At 47.0% G+C, this 15,205-nt stretch overlaps 1 protein-coding gene across 4 annotated transcripts in view; it reads left to right on the top strand.

Annotated features, from left to right (window-relative positions):
* The window catches only part of GABPB2 (GA binding protein transcription factor subunit beta 2), an 80,396-nt gene that overhangs the window by 37,404 nt on the left and 27,787 nt on the right, over positions 1-15,205 (top strand). For all 4 annotated transcript variants that reach the window (XM_085640086.1, XM_085640089.1, XM_085640087.1 and 1 more), the window contains 2 exons: positions 1,628-1,816; positions 11,137-11,294. In XM_085640086.1, the coding sequence (XP_085496212.1) occupies positions 1,628-1,816; positions 11,137-11,294 (347 nt within the window). The remainder of the gene's footprint in view (positions 1-1,627; positions 1,817-11,136; positions 11,295-15,205) is intronic.

Below are 15,205 nucleotides of genomic sequence, written 5' to 3'. Positions count from 1 at the left end.
CTTCTCTTTTTGGTCTTTCTAGTGGCAAAATTTGTCAAGGAACGTGGGTGGAGACTGAGCCTAATTAACCCAGTCTTTTAAGAAGGGAAAATATATATATTCACTCCTCCTGACATACTTTTACTGGCAATGCACTACCATATACAAAAATATTTGCCCATTCCATAAGTTGATTTTCACAGCCGTGCATCAGCATCACGTGCCAAGGGATTTGACTTCAGAGGTGCTATTGTTTATTCCTTTTTAAGTCTTGCAGACCTAGCCCTGGAGCGCACATGCGCTCCTCGCTCTGCGAGGGCTTATTGGTATCAATACGCTTTCCTAAGGGGACTTGAAGCCCCGCCTCTTATTCCCATTGGCTTGCGTCATAGCTTTGGCTAAACACTGGCTTTCTATTGTGAAGGAGGCTTTTTAGTCTTACTTTTCAAAAGCGCACACACCACACTTTCACAGGAGGGGAGTGACCGCTCTGGTACTTAAAATGGCGGCTGCGTTTTTGTTTTCTGCGCAGCTCACCACAAACTACTTTACAATCATTCATTTGTTACTTTTAAAAGTGCGACTTACAGCGCTTTCACTTTCATAGTAGTGGACCGCTCTATGCCTGCCAACGCTGCAGCCCGCTTCCGCTCCCACTTCTCAGCAGGGGAGGCCAGAGCAGCTGTGCCACCCGGTCTCAAGCTCCATCCTGCATAAAGAAGAGCGGTTGGCAAGGGCAACAACCGTTTATGCTGCAGCAGTAGGATGTCTGCAGTAGGTGGTCCGCATGAGGACCGCACGTTTGTAACTCCCATTGCAGAGTGAAAACCAACCTGGCTGTTACCACCGACCTTGGGGACGAGTGCACATTTGTCAGGTTCTCCTTGGGCAAATGGCGTCCATTGAGATGGAGCACCACGCAAGGCTCATATATTATGCATTTTGTCCGGTGCTTTCGTCTAGTACGTGAAAGTGAGTTTAGTCCAATTTATTCTAAAAATGTTGTCAACCGCGTATTCAAACCAGTGCTCTCAGTTAACTTTTAATAACAAAGCCACAAAAAAAATTCTCCCAAAACAGGTTACTCTTAAAGCTTTGAAGCTTGTTGAATGGCAGAATCATTATATCCTGTTCAGGAAGGTGCTAGAGTACTGTGGGAGAGAGAGTGCCGGGAAAAAGAGTGAGAGGAAGTGAGTGTAGCATGGAAAGATAAAAACCAGAAAAGAAGGCAGAGGAAGAGAGGGAGGACGACTGGAAAGGGTGAAAAGTGTGGTGGAGGGAAAGACCGAAAGGGGAAAGGAGGTGAAAGGAGGAGCAGTGAGATAATGATGAAAAAGAGATTGGTGAGAGGAGAAGGTCCAGAAATGGAAAGGGGACAGGGTAATAGTAAACAAGCATTTGCCATGCAATTTGGTCTCACATTTGCAAAAGTTTGAGCTCTTGGCATTGTAAATGACAGTAACTTTTATTTATGTGTTGGTTTTTAAAAAATAAATGAAAGGCATTATTATTTACAATGCCAATAACTTAAACTCCCGCAAATGCGAGACCTTTTGCATTGCAAATGCTTGTTTGTATAGTTATGGTTACTTGCTGTCAATATCGTGCAAAATAGTTGCTGATTTGTTTTGGCTTTGTGTTTCTACAGCTGGCTCTGAAGAAATCATGGAAGCGGATTCTGTGGACTCTGCTATCCAGCAGATGGTTGGCGGTGGTGGTCAGAGAGTTATTACCATTGTTACAGATGGTGGTGTGCAACTGGGTAACTTGCAAGGAAGTCTTACCTCTAGTGGCATTGGTCAGCAGTTCATCGTTACCATGCAGGATGGCCAGCAAGGTAAAGGGCAAGGATGTGTGGGTGTGTATTTTTACTCTACAGATATTCACAATTTGAGGTACTTTGCAATAGGGACGGTGTTCAGTTCCAAACCGTTAATTTTCTTCATTGTTTTGGTCAAGTAGGATAGTTTGGATTAGACCACAAGGCTTCAGGTTCCCAGATCACCTATTCAAAATGAGGTTGTCACCACAAGGTACTTCACAGACACTGCCCAGTTGTTGGAGGGCATGGAAGTGTTTCATTGCTATGTCTTGCTTACGACAAGGCGTAGGCATGCATGTATGTCCAATCTTCAGATACTGTGGCCGAGGAAATTGGTCATTCAAATGTTTTCACCAAACCTCTCAATGCAGTGCTTATAGTTGCATACGTTACAGTTGTGAAAGCAATACCGATTTGTCCTAGGGAGCATTGTGTTGGATACAACACAATGGTGTCTAAGAGACATGATTTGCGCTACACTTGTTCAACAAAACGTTATTGGCCAAGAAATATTAATTCTCTCCAACAACTGTTTAAAAAAATAAATTAAAAAAAGTAAAGGCATGACAAGCTGTAAATGTAATGCACAATATAACTGAAATCATTAAATGCTTTAAATACTGAAATAATGAAAACAGAAAAATATTAATGAAGAAAGCAAACCTAATGTTTTTATATTAAACGCAATAAAAAAAAATACCTAGGGAACGGGTTTGTTACAGACCACAGGGTTTCTGTTGGTGTTAAACACCTTTAGTGCACAGTTCAACAGTTGTATAAGTGACATCCATAGACAGGACAGACCTGGTCGATACAGATGAAACGAGTAACTGTATGAAAGTAGAGAACTGACAAAGCATTTCAGCTGTTGATACATGCTCATGCAGTCAGCTAAATGGCAATAGTCACATGAAAAGAAGATTGTAGTACCTTACAGCAGCCCTTAGAGACCGAAATCGTAGAAGGGAATGGTGTGAGAACACTGTTAAAAACGTAAGCAGTAGAGCAGTATGCAGCTTTATGTGTATGTAGCCTTTGGAATTCCACATTGTCTCTTATTTCGGTATAAGATGAATGCTTTTGTGCGGAAAGATTTGCCAGCAGCCTAAGAATAAAAGTCAAGCTTCTAAAGGATGATGGAGGTGGGTGTGTTCTAGTGCTAAAGAAAAACAAGAGTTTTTGAGATGAAGCAAAATTAGAATTTTAATTTTTCAAAAGCTGAATTCGTTGAAAAACGGGACCGTCTGCAATTTGTTTTTGTATTTAGTATTTCCAGCTCTGGAAACCTGAAAGTGAGTGGCCTGCCTGAAAGAAAGCATTTTTATTTTTGATTTGTTTTAATGAGGTACCTATCTGAGATTCTGTTATGCTCTCCTCTAATGTGTACTCAGAGTGTATTCTGATGCAAATTATTCACCGAAGCAGTTCCGTTATATTAAGCAAGTGCTATCTGTTACAAGATATCACTGTATAGTTTACCTTTGACACTGAAATCCTATGCACCTTGGTGCAAAATGGGCCTGACTCTTGCATGTCCCTCCGCTTGGCCACTCGTGGTAAGTACCCTAATCACAAGCAATAAAGCTTCCTTGAAATAAGTGAATGTTGGGTTTAAGTCTGCATGCAAAAAAGGTAGTTTAATAGCAAGGACTTGATGAATATTATTGTGTGTAAATATTTAGCTGAATATTCCAGCTCATTGTTACGTACACAATTCCAGACTCTCGGAAGCCCAAAAGAGATATGCGGCTCCGATTTGGAGTCTGCAATAGGCCAGATCGTATTCCGATAAGCACCTCTTTGTATGAGCCTTGTGGACTCCTTCCCTTGTTGCGTATGTAACGACTTTAGAGTAACTCTACAAGGGGTGCTTTTCCCATCCACGGGTGACACAGGTGAGTTTAGTTCAATGCACCACGTTGAATGCGAGGAACGTGTTAATGTAGCTCCGCAGTATCGGTGTATCTGTCATTTAATTAAAGAACTTGGACCAAGAGGGCGTTGGACCTACATAAGACTGAATTGGACCGTAGGGACTTAATGTCACCGACTAATAAGCAGGGCCACTGGAATTATGCGATTGCGCGGCGATTTTCTCATAATGATAGATTTGCTGCATTTGCACTTAATCCATCATCTGCTAGATAATCTACAGATTTGAAGGAAAAAAAATAGTGTTCGAGGCATATGAGCTGCAGATTACACACTGTGCATAGATCGCCATCTGGTGTTGGGCCCGGATGTCTGCAGATGTTTTTCTCTTGGAAAGTCTTTGGAAGTCGCGATGTATGTGACTCCTCCTTTGGATCATACTGCGCATGCGCTTCGGCTCCATCCTCAGATTGTTTTTTTCTGCCATCAGGCTTGGATGTGTTTTTCGCGCTCCAGTTCGGAACCGTTCCAGTTTTCCTGTTCGGCGCACAATCCTTCCCCCTTCGACGGTATTGTCTCGATTGCGTTCTCCACACTCAACGCGACTCAACAATTGAAGTCTTCGATTCCGGTCGTCAATGAAGGCCTTCGGGCCTACCTGGGCTCCTGTCCTGGCTGATGGAAAGGACGCCATTTAAAAAGTGTCCTCGATGTGGGTCGAAGTTTCCCCACACCGATCTACATGAGGTGTGCAACCTCTGCCTCTCTCCAGAATACGAGGCAAGGGACTGTCCAGCTTGCGCCTCCTTCCGATCGAAGAAGACTATCCGGGACCGACGAGCAAGGAGAACAATAGCTCACTCGTCGACTTCGATCCCCGGCGACATCTTCGAAGAAGGCGTCGATGTTCCGGAACAACAGCACACCGAAGAAGGCCTCGTCAGCGCCTCCGAAGCTGACGATTCCGGCGTCGAGTACATCACTCCGGCACAGAGGGGCGTGAGTACAGACGTCGACCCCGACCCCAAACCCCCCTCCACGCCGTTGAAAAAAGGCTTCGGTCACTCCTTCGCCTTCGGGCCTAGGTATGCACCGAGAGACTGCTTCCCATACCTCGTTTCCGGGCCCGGTTAAGAAGCCCACCAAGCCTTCAGGTGGCTCGAGCCAGCCTACCCTTGGTGCTGAAAAACTCTTATCGACACCGGCACCGAAAAAGAAAACGGCCCTTTCCTCCTCCGCGCCGAGCTCGACACCGAAGCACTCGGCGCCGAAGACTAGCACCGGCTCCTCTGCACCGATAACCTCCTCGGAGCCGAGCAAGAGATCGAAGAGCCTAGACTCCCAAGCCTCGAAGCCGAAACCCACCTCGGAACCGAGGAAGCTAAAAGACATTTCTAAACCCCACGGTTCCAAACCAAGAACCAGTGCCAAGTCGACGTCTAAAAAACCCACTGCTCCGACACCATCGGCACTGAAGGATCTGCCCCCTACAGATAAACTGTTTCGACCCGATCCTTACCAAAAAACCCTCGTAAAGGATCCAAAGGCTGGGCATTTGACGCTTAGCACCAGAAAAAGACAACTGGGCAAGCCTGCACTAGCTCCACTACCAAAAAGGAGAGACTTTGCCACCTCCCCTTTGAGGATTCCTTCACCTCCTCCACCTCCTCATCCCCCACCCCATCATTTCCCACACCATCTCCAGATGATGGTTATTAAGCACGCACTAGAAGTCTTTAAAGACCCGGTTAGGGCCAGGGTCATCAACCCTCGCATTGAAAAGAAATATAAGGCCGCCCCAACAGACCCAACCTTCATTAAAGGCCCCGCACCACTAGACTCCCTGGTAGTCTCCAATGCGAGGAAACGTGCCAACTCCCAGGCATCAGGTGAGGCTCCACCGCCTGATAAGGAGTCTAAACTCCTGGACGCCTCTGACAAGCGGACGGCGTCCCAGGCGGCCAACATATGGCGCATTGCTAACACCCAAGTGCTCCTAGCCAGATATGACTGGGCACATTATGAGGAGCTGGAGGCCATAATGCAATACCTCCCTGACAAATACAAAAATAGGGCCAACAAACTATTTCAGGAGGGTAAAACCATCACTAATACCTCCATCCGTTATGCCCTTGATGCAGCTGACACCGCCTCCAGGGCAATAAATACCAGCGTCCTTCTGCGTAGGCATGCCTGGCTACGCATTTCGGGGTTCAAACCTGAGGTTCAGAGTTCCATCCTGAACCACCCCTTTGATGAGAAACACCTGTTTGGCCCTAATGTCGACGTAGCCCTCGAAAAAGGACAGCGACATCGCAAAATCTATGGGAGCCTTGCAGTCGCAAGCTCCCAGGCGCTCCTTTCACCGTTCCTCCTTTAGAAGCACCACCAGAGGGTACTCCTCCGACAGCGCCTCCACTTCCTACAAGGCCCCTACCCAATCCACCTTCACTTGGGGTTACCAACGAGGCGGTTACAGGGGTAACAACAATAAAGGCAGAGGCAAAACTAACACCTCCCACTCTGCCTCCACCCCCACCCAATGACTTCCCTTCACTCCCCCAGACTATTCCACTCCAGTCGGGGGCGGACTCCACAATTTCCTTCCTGTCTGGGCTACCATCACCTCAGACAGATGGGTGCAACAGATAATTCAATCGGGCTACTGTTTAGAACTAACATCTACCCCCCCAACCATTCCAACCAAACAGCGCCCAATGTCACAGAAACATTTGTCACTTTTAAAACAGCAGGTGATCTCCCTCCTACAAAAAAGTGCAATAGAACCAGTTCCCACCCACCAACAAAACAAGGGAGTTTACTCCCTATATTTTCTCATACCAAAAAAGGACGGATCTCTAAGACCCGTTCTGGACCTCAGACCCCTAAACCAATACATACACTCAGACCACTTTCACATGGTCACACTCCAGCAGGTACTTCCTCTGCTCTCCCAGAATGACTTTCTTGCCACCATAGACCTCAAGGACGCCTATTTCCACATTCCCGTTCACAACGCTCACAGGAAGTTTCTCAGATTCGTAGTGGACGGTCAGCACTACCAGTTCAAAGTACTCCTTTTCGGAGTCACCACAGCACCACGGGTGTTTACCAAGTGCCTAGCGGTAGTGGCAGCACAACTTAGAAGACAACACATCCACTTCTTCCCATACCTAGACGACTGGCTCATAAAAGCCAGCTCATACAACCAGTGTGTACAACACACTCATGCCACTATCCAACTACTTCATGACCTGGGCTTCACAGTAAACCACGCCAAGTCCCATCTGCATCCGTCCCACGTACAACAATACCTCGGTGCCACCATAGACACCTCAAGAGCGCTAGCCTATCCCAGTCCTGCCAGGATAGCAAGCATACAAGCTCTTTGCGCCAAATTTCAACCACAACACTCTCTTCCAGCCCGAGTGTACATGCAACTTATAGGGATGATGGCCTCTTGCATATTCATAGTACCTCATGCAAGACTCCAGATGCGTCCTCTCCAAGAGTGCTTAGCACGCCAATGAAACCAGGCTCAAGGTCAATTATCAGATCTGGTGTTGGTAGACGGTCGTGCCCATCGCTCTCTGCAGTGGTGGACCACCAAAAACCTTTCCGAAGGGCGACCGTTCCTAGAGCCGGTTCCTTAGATAGTTCTAACTGTGGACGCATCGCTCTCCGGCTGGGGAGCTCACCTACTACATCACACCATGCAGGGCAGGTGGACACCTCAACAAAAGTTACTCCACATCAAACATCTGGAGTTACTAGCCATATCCCTAGCCCTAAAAGCCTTTCAAACACACGTCTCAAGCAAGGTTGTCTTAGTCTGCACGGACAACATGACAGCCATGTACTACATCCAAAAACAGGACGGCACACACTCTTTGCAGCTCTCTCAGCTAGCACAGAGCATATGGAGGTGGGCCATACCTCAAATCATTTTTCTCCTAGCCTAACCTGTCCCAGGAGTCCAGAAACACCATTGCAGATCTGTTGAGCCGTCAAACACAACAGATCCACGATTGGGAACTTCATCCACAAGTTCTTCAACCATTCTTTCAAATGTGGGGGCAACCACAGATAGACCTCTTTGTCACCCACGAAAACGCCAAATGCCCAAGCTTCGCCACCAGATATCCACACTCCTTGTCCAAAGGCAATGTGATATGGATGAACTGGTCAGGCAGATTGGCGTACGCTTTTCCGCCTCTCCCACTCATTCCATTAGTGGGGCGCAAACTACAGCAACATTCCCTAACCCTCATCCTAGTTGCTCCGACTTGGGCCAGACAACCGTGGTACACCACATTGCTGGAACTCTCCGTAGTTCCGCACCAGAAGTTACACCTCTCTCCATGCCTCTTAACCCAGATCCGTGGAGAGATCAGACACCCGGACCCGGCTCAGCTCAACCTTGCGATCTGGCTCCTGAAATCCTAGAATTTGGTTACCTTAATCTTCCCCCTGACTGTATGACGTCATTAAAGAAGCTAGACGACCTACCACTAGAGCTTGCTACACAGCCCATAGGAAACGTTTCGTGACCTATTGTCACAACAATAACGTCAATCCCTTAGATGTGTCTATCCAGCACATCATAGGCTACTTACTACACCTTGCTGCCATAGCAGCATATCTACAAAATAGACAGCATCTATCACTCTTCAGAGTACCTGCCATAAAAGCCTTTATGGAAGGCCTTAAGAGAATAATTCCCCCCAGAGTGCCACCCTCACCTGTGTGGAATCTAAACATCGTTCTCACAAGACTAATGGGCCCTCCATTTGAACCTCTACATAAATGCGAGCTTCAATTTTTGACATGGAAAACTACTTTCCTTGTAGCCATTGCTTCGCTTAGAAGGGTCAGTGAGATACAAGCACTCACCATTCAAGAACCCTTTCTGCAAACGCATCGTAATAAAGTTGTTCTCCGCACTAATCCGAAATTCCTTCCTAAAGTCATTTCTCCCTTTCACCTCAATCAATCTGTGGAACTGCCCGTATTCTTCTCGCAGCCCACACCATTGCAGAACGAGCTCTACACACCCTAGATGTCAAAAGAGCTTTACTCTACTACATCGAGAGAACACAACCTTTTCGTAAGACCAAACAACTATTCGTGTCTTTCTCACCATCACACAAGGGCAACCCCATCTCCAAATCTGGGATAGCTAGGTGGATTGTTAAATGCATACAGATTTGCTACCACAAAGCAAAACTAACGCTATCTGTTCCCCCCCCCTAAAGCCCACTCTACACATAAAGTAGGGGCTTCCATGGCATTTTTAGGGAAAGTCCCCTTAGATGATCTCTGTAGAGCAGCTACATGTTCAACACCACACACTTTCACTAAACACTATTGTGTAGATGTGCAAACTAAGAAACAAGCTAGTGTGGGCCAGGCTGTCCTCAAAACCTTGTTTCAAACAACTGCAGCAGATACTGGTGGTCGCGGCTAGGAGCGAGTACTGCTATATAATCTATGCACAGTGTGTAATCTGCAGCTCATATGCCTCGAACGGAATATGCTACTTACCAGTACGCATCTGTTCTTGACAAGTAGAGCTGCAGATCTACACACGCCCACCCGCCTCCCTTTATCTGTTCCAGTTTTATCTTATTTAGATACAGCACACATGGGCATCTTTCCTTTTTCTTACAAAGCTCCATCATTTCCCCGCTGGCGAAAAACAATCTGAGGATGGAGCTGAAGCCCATGATCCAAAGGAGGAGTCTCATACCTCGTGACTTCCAAAGACTTTCCAAGAGAAAAACAACTGCAAACATCCGGGCCCAACACCAGATGGCGATCTATGCACAGTGTGTAGATCTGCAGCTCTACATGCCAAGAACAGATGCATTCTGGTAAGTAGCATATTCCTTCCAGCTCAAACTGGTCAAAGGTTTCTAAAAATGCAGCGATGTGTTGCCGCGCACTGCAAGGCCCTTTTATATTTGGGTGTTAAATTGGTGCTGATGAGGCACAACCAATGCCCATACAGTGATACCAAGTTTAAATATGACAAAATAATAAAGTAACACTATTACAAAAAGTGCCACATTATGCAGCATAATTTGCCCATCTTGCCAAAAAGTGCCACATTATGCAGCATAATTTGCCCATCTTGCCGCATAATTTACTCAACACTGCCACATAATTTGCCCCCTATTGCTGCATAATTCCAATGGCCCTGCTAATAAGTCATGTAGTCAAAAAGGCGTGGTTGTCATTCACATTGTTCATCTCACCCTGAACTGTTTGACATTTGAAGTGCAAAAATGGCTTTGAGGCTTCTAGTCTTATCTCTTAAAATTAAGATGTAGGTCCAGGTAAAATTGTTTATGCCAGCATTATCTTGCCTAAATCCTAATTACTGTGCGATTGGTTCAAGTAGAAAGTGTCGCTTGGATAACACCCTATTTAGCAGTTATCTCATATGATTTATGTGCATCAGGGCATGCCTCCTGTACTTTACAAGTGCACACTCCTAATTTACGTAGTTTTTGTGAGAATTATTCTAATTATGTGCAGAAAAGAAATCCCTCTGTTTTGAAGCCCTATTTAGAAGCTTTGTTAACATCTTCTGTTTGTATAATGCATTCCCCGCGCTTCTCATCTTACTGTATGATATCCTAGAATTTTGATGAAGGACTGTGAGGCTAGGAAAGCATTTGGAGTGGGTTGAGTCGAGTGGATGCTGCTCCTGGTGGTTATTCTACTGAGTAACCTGCAACTTACCACCTACAAATACCTTCATGTTCCTATAGCATTACTTGCTGTCAGTCCTGCACAGAAGTACAAAACAATACCACAGCATGAGAAAAGTAAAATTTAAACTGCCTCATATAGCACTCTGATATGGCCAATGTTCTCTTGACAAATGAAGTGAACGAACAGCTTACATTGTTTGGGGGGCTTTCAAAGTGCTAGCGCCATTACATGCTAGGACAAGTTTATCTCCGTCACACCATTTAGCAAAATGGTCTATTAAGTATAACAATGTAAATTTCTTACCAGTAATTACTCTTTTTAATTGGAATCCATTTTTCATCGAATCATTGCTAAAGTAAACTAATTCAACTGTAAAAAATGCGTATTTAACAAACTTGTGGATGAGAATCACCTACATGGACCACATTGCTTACTGGGTCCGAGGCAGGTCCGCATGCATGTCTAGAGCGCTGGTTGGGGTAGTATCTCTTGCGTCTGTTCATCAGTGTGCGATTCGTCCTGGATCATTTTCCAGGAATGTTAAGCACATGAATCTGTTAATCACAGTGCTTCCAGGGCTCAGTCCCTGTTGGTGTTGCTCTTATGAACTGGGGCACACCAAGCACTAGTTAACTGGCTCCAATGTGTGATAGACCAGCTGGAACATTGATTTGATATTTAGGGCAAAGGGCTCATCCCTGATGTCACTAGTTATTTTTTAATAATGCTTCTGTTGATTCCAGTGTTAACTGTACCTGCTGGCCACTTTGCTGAAGAGACGATCATAGAGGAGGAGGAAGAAGAGGAAGAGGTGTTGGAGGACGATGGTGAAGAGGAGGAACAGCCACCTCCAAAGAAAGTGAGATTTGAACACGTCATTAATAACGTGGAGGAAAATAAGGTGAGCGAGACTTGTCTCTCTGTGTTTTGGCTACAGTTACTTTACTTTCACCCATTTACGTTGGTATATCTTTTTATCCAGTATTGGGGTAACTTTCATAGATTCACATGTTTGAAGCATTCCCGCCGTCGAGATGGGAGTCCCATTGTAAAATAATCAAGCAGTAATTAACAAATATAATAGGCTATAATGGCCCTAGGCCTTGTTATGGATAGCCTATATATTCCCTTTTTTTTTTTTTTAAAAAGGACCAAATGTTGAACCCAGCCAATCAACTGTCAGCACCCTCTAGAACACTCCCAGCAGAGGCAGATTCCCGCCGATGTCACTGCTTGTCATGTGGAAAGGAGTCTCCCTGAGTTCTACTCAGTTTCTTTCTACAACTTCTGGAATTTCTACAGTCTGGACACCATGTCTGACAAAGGAGGCCTTTTCCACCTATGTTAGACCTGTGGCAGAAAAAGGGTCCATGTGAATGATCCACATAAGAAGTGCAAATATTGCCTCCATCCTTAGCATGGGATGAGGGAATGCAAGTTCTCTTCCAGGGGATCCTCATCAAAGTCATAAGCATTAGAATATTCCCGCCCATGCGCGGGACCCCGGAAACACTATATTGTATGTGCCCCACATATATATATATATATATATATATATATATATTAAAGCTCCAAGGTGCCCACAGGCAAGGTTGCACTCATCCAGCAGCACTTCACTTACAAGCGGGTAAAGGACATCACCGCATGCCGGTCTGCAGCTCTCATGTCTCGATTTAAAGCCTGACGCGTTTCTGAGCCTTCGCTCGTCTTCAGAGGCTCGACTATATATATATATATATATATATATATATATATATATATATATATATATATATATATATATATATATATATATATATATATATATATAACAAGCAACTGCAGCCTACTAAACACCAGAGCTGAATCATGCCATAAGGATTCTCTACCATACATGAACAACATGCATTAGAAACAGGAGAAAACAATAGCAAAACTTGTTTTAGAAACCGTTTTAATGCTCAGCACACAGTAGAAAAACTCATAAACCACTGAAAGCATAGGAAGCTCCCAGGCTGCATTGCAAACACCCAGTCTAAAAAGACTGAAAAGCTAACTTGTAGCTGCATAGCAGCAAACTGACACCGTGCCTTTAAGGCACACCTGAACCCCAACTTCCCATCATGCCTCAGGGGTGACAGTTAGGTCAGTTGTTCTTTCCGGCTCCTTCAGGAAGGATCCTGGCAACACAGCTCCACTCTTTTCTGGTTTTTGTCAGAAAATGTTTTCACTTTTCACAACTTTTATTCCTTACTTCGACGTTTTACATCAGTTAAAGTAAGAGGCTGTCTCTTTTGACAGGTTTGGGCATTTTTTAATATCTTAAAATGCCATCTCTTTTGGACCCTTGCCCTTCTTGTGCCAAAAAGAAGGCCAAGACTGATTCTCATAGGGTCTGTATCCTTTGTCTACCGGAGGACCATGATCCTACGACCTGCCCTCACTGCCAGAACCTGTCCAGAAGAACTTTGAAGGACAGGGAAAGGATTCGCCTGTATGGCCTGGCAGGTAAACCATCTAGGGGAAGATCTCCAGTGAAGAAGGGCTCCAAGAGGTCTAGAACGCCTTCTAGAAGCAAGTCCTCGTGTCCTTCTGCTTCAGCGTCGTGCTCGGCGCTGACAAAAGATCTTCAGGTGGGTCATATTTCCAAGAAAAGACCTTCGTCAGCGGGCTCGCTGTCGAGAAAAGGTACGTCGTCTACGTCGAAGACTCGTTCGCCGTCGTGAACAAGACCCCTCCGTCGTCAACTCGGCGTCGAGGAGCAGAGACCCTCCGGCGACTCGGCGTCGAAGTGTCACCCCTCCGTCGTCGAGGGCAGGCTCACTTCCGTCGTCGCAGTTCCACCAGCGATCGACGTCGAGAGCGGAGACTCCTCCGCCGTCGTCAACCAGGCGACGATCGGCGTCGAGGATGAGATCGTCGTCGTCTCGACGGCATTCGGCTTCGAGGGCGAGAAATACCCCTCAGCCGTCGTCGCGCAGACCGTCGACGTCGAGATTGGACGCAGCTCCGCCGTCGTCTAGACGACGTTCGGCGTCGAGTGAGAGAGTCCCTCCGTCGTCGGCTTCACATCGCCGTTCGACGTCGAGGCATCATTCTTCTCGGCACAGGTCGCCGTCGATACGGCGTTCGACGTCGAGCACACTGGAGGCCCGCCAAGCACGAAGACAAAAGCGCAGATCGCCGTCCAGAGCACGCTCGACATCGAAACAGGCCTCGGTGAGGTCTGGGGATGGATCACAAAGTGGTCTTCGCGCCATTCGTCCTCTCTCTCTCATCCAGAGCTTCTCCAAGGTCAGCTACATGGAGGGAAGTGGCTAGCCATGTCCGCAGGTCTCCTTCAAGACAACGCGAGACCACTGCTGCGGTTCCACTGTCGCCCATATGGCTTCTGCCCGTACGTCACTGGCAGGACTCGGGGGCTACAAGAAGGATGCAAGAGTATGCCAGTCTGGCACATAGATCCCCGCTTCAAAGATTGGTGGACGAAGTGGACAGAGTGAGCCCTCCCAGGCAAGCACGCGAGAAGTCACCTGAGACACAGCGCCATAGATCGCGCTCCCCCAGTCGAGAAGATCGTGCAGTCAGATCACGGGCCGGTGATCATCGACGAGGTAGAAGAACACCATCTACTTCCTCGACTTCCTCCACCCGATCTTCAAAGAGGGATTACTCCCCCACGCTTTCTGACAGCCCAGTGTCTAGGGTCTCTCCCATAGACTATATCAACACCTACCATGAGGTTCTGCAGAGGGCGGCTCAGAAGCTCAAAATTGAGATGTCAGTCCCGCAAGTCACAACGTCTGTGATTTTCGAGACTTTGCATCAGAAGACTGCGTCTCGGCCGCTGCTCCCATTGGTTCCTGGGATCCTGGAACCTGTCATGGACACCTTCTTAACCCCAGCAACCATCAAGGCGGTGCCGGCTCGCATCCTTAAGAAATATAAGCCGGCTACCTCTGACCCGGTCTTTGTTAAGATGGACCCTCCTGCAGACTCGGTCATAGTAGCAGCGGCAAGGAAGACTCGCGCTGTATCGTCATCTTCTTCTGTCCCACCAGATAAAGAGAGCAGAGCTCAGGACTTGTGGGGTCGCAAAGCCTGCACGTCGGCGGCTGCCTCCCTTAAGGTCTCCAGCGCGGCTGCGCTGCTCGGCCGGTATGACAGAGCTCTCTGGGACTCTTTGGAGCGGATCAGATCCAAGCTCCCTAAGGAAGACCAGAAGGATTTCGAGGAAATAGTCACTGAGGGATCCCTGGTGGCGAATCAGTCGATTAGCACTGCGGCGGATGGAGCGGTGCTAGCAGCGCATTCTTACGCACATGGAGTATGCTCCAGGAGATCGTCCTGGTTGCGACTAACAGGACTGAAACCTGATGCGCAGCAGAGAATCTTGAACCTTCCATTCTCTGGCTCTTCACTCTTCGGCACGCATGCGGACGAAGAGATGGGTTGCATGAAGACCGAGTTGGACACCCTCAAGGCGGTTGGGTTGGAGAAAAAAGAGTTCAGACGCCGCTACAGACCCAACCAGCGCAAGGGGCCTTAACAGAGGGTTCAAACCCCTCAGTGGTCCCAGTATAAGGCCCAAGGAAAGTCAAAATATCGAGGAGGAAAGTCCAACAGAGATAGAGGGGGACACCAGCAGCAGTCCTCTACCACGGCGAGAGGAGGGAAGGCATGAGCAGTGGCTTCCTCCACCGCCGTTGCCCACTCCAGTGGGAGGAAGTGCTTCACAACATCTGGCAGAGTGGGACAGCATCACAAAAGATCGCTGGGTGCTGAATATACTGCGCAATGGATATGCGCTTCGTTTCCGTGCGCTTCCAAAGG

This window comes from Triturus cristatus, chromosome 12, assembly GCF_964204655.1.
Source record: "Triturus cristatus chromosome 12, aTriCri1.1, whole genome shotgun sequence".
NCBI lineage: Eukaryota > Metazoa > Chordata > Amphibia > Caudata > Salamandridae > Triturus > Triturus cristatus.
The sequence above is the reverse complement of the archived record's forward strand: the minus strand, read 5'-3'. Positions and strand labels throughout refer to the sequence as shown.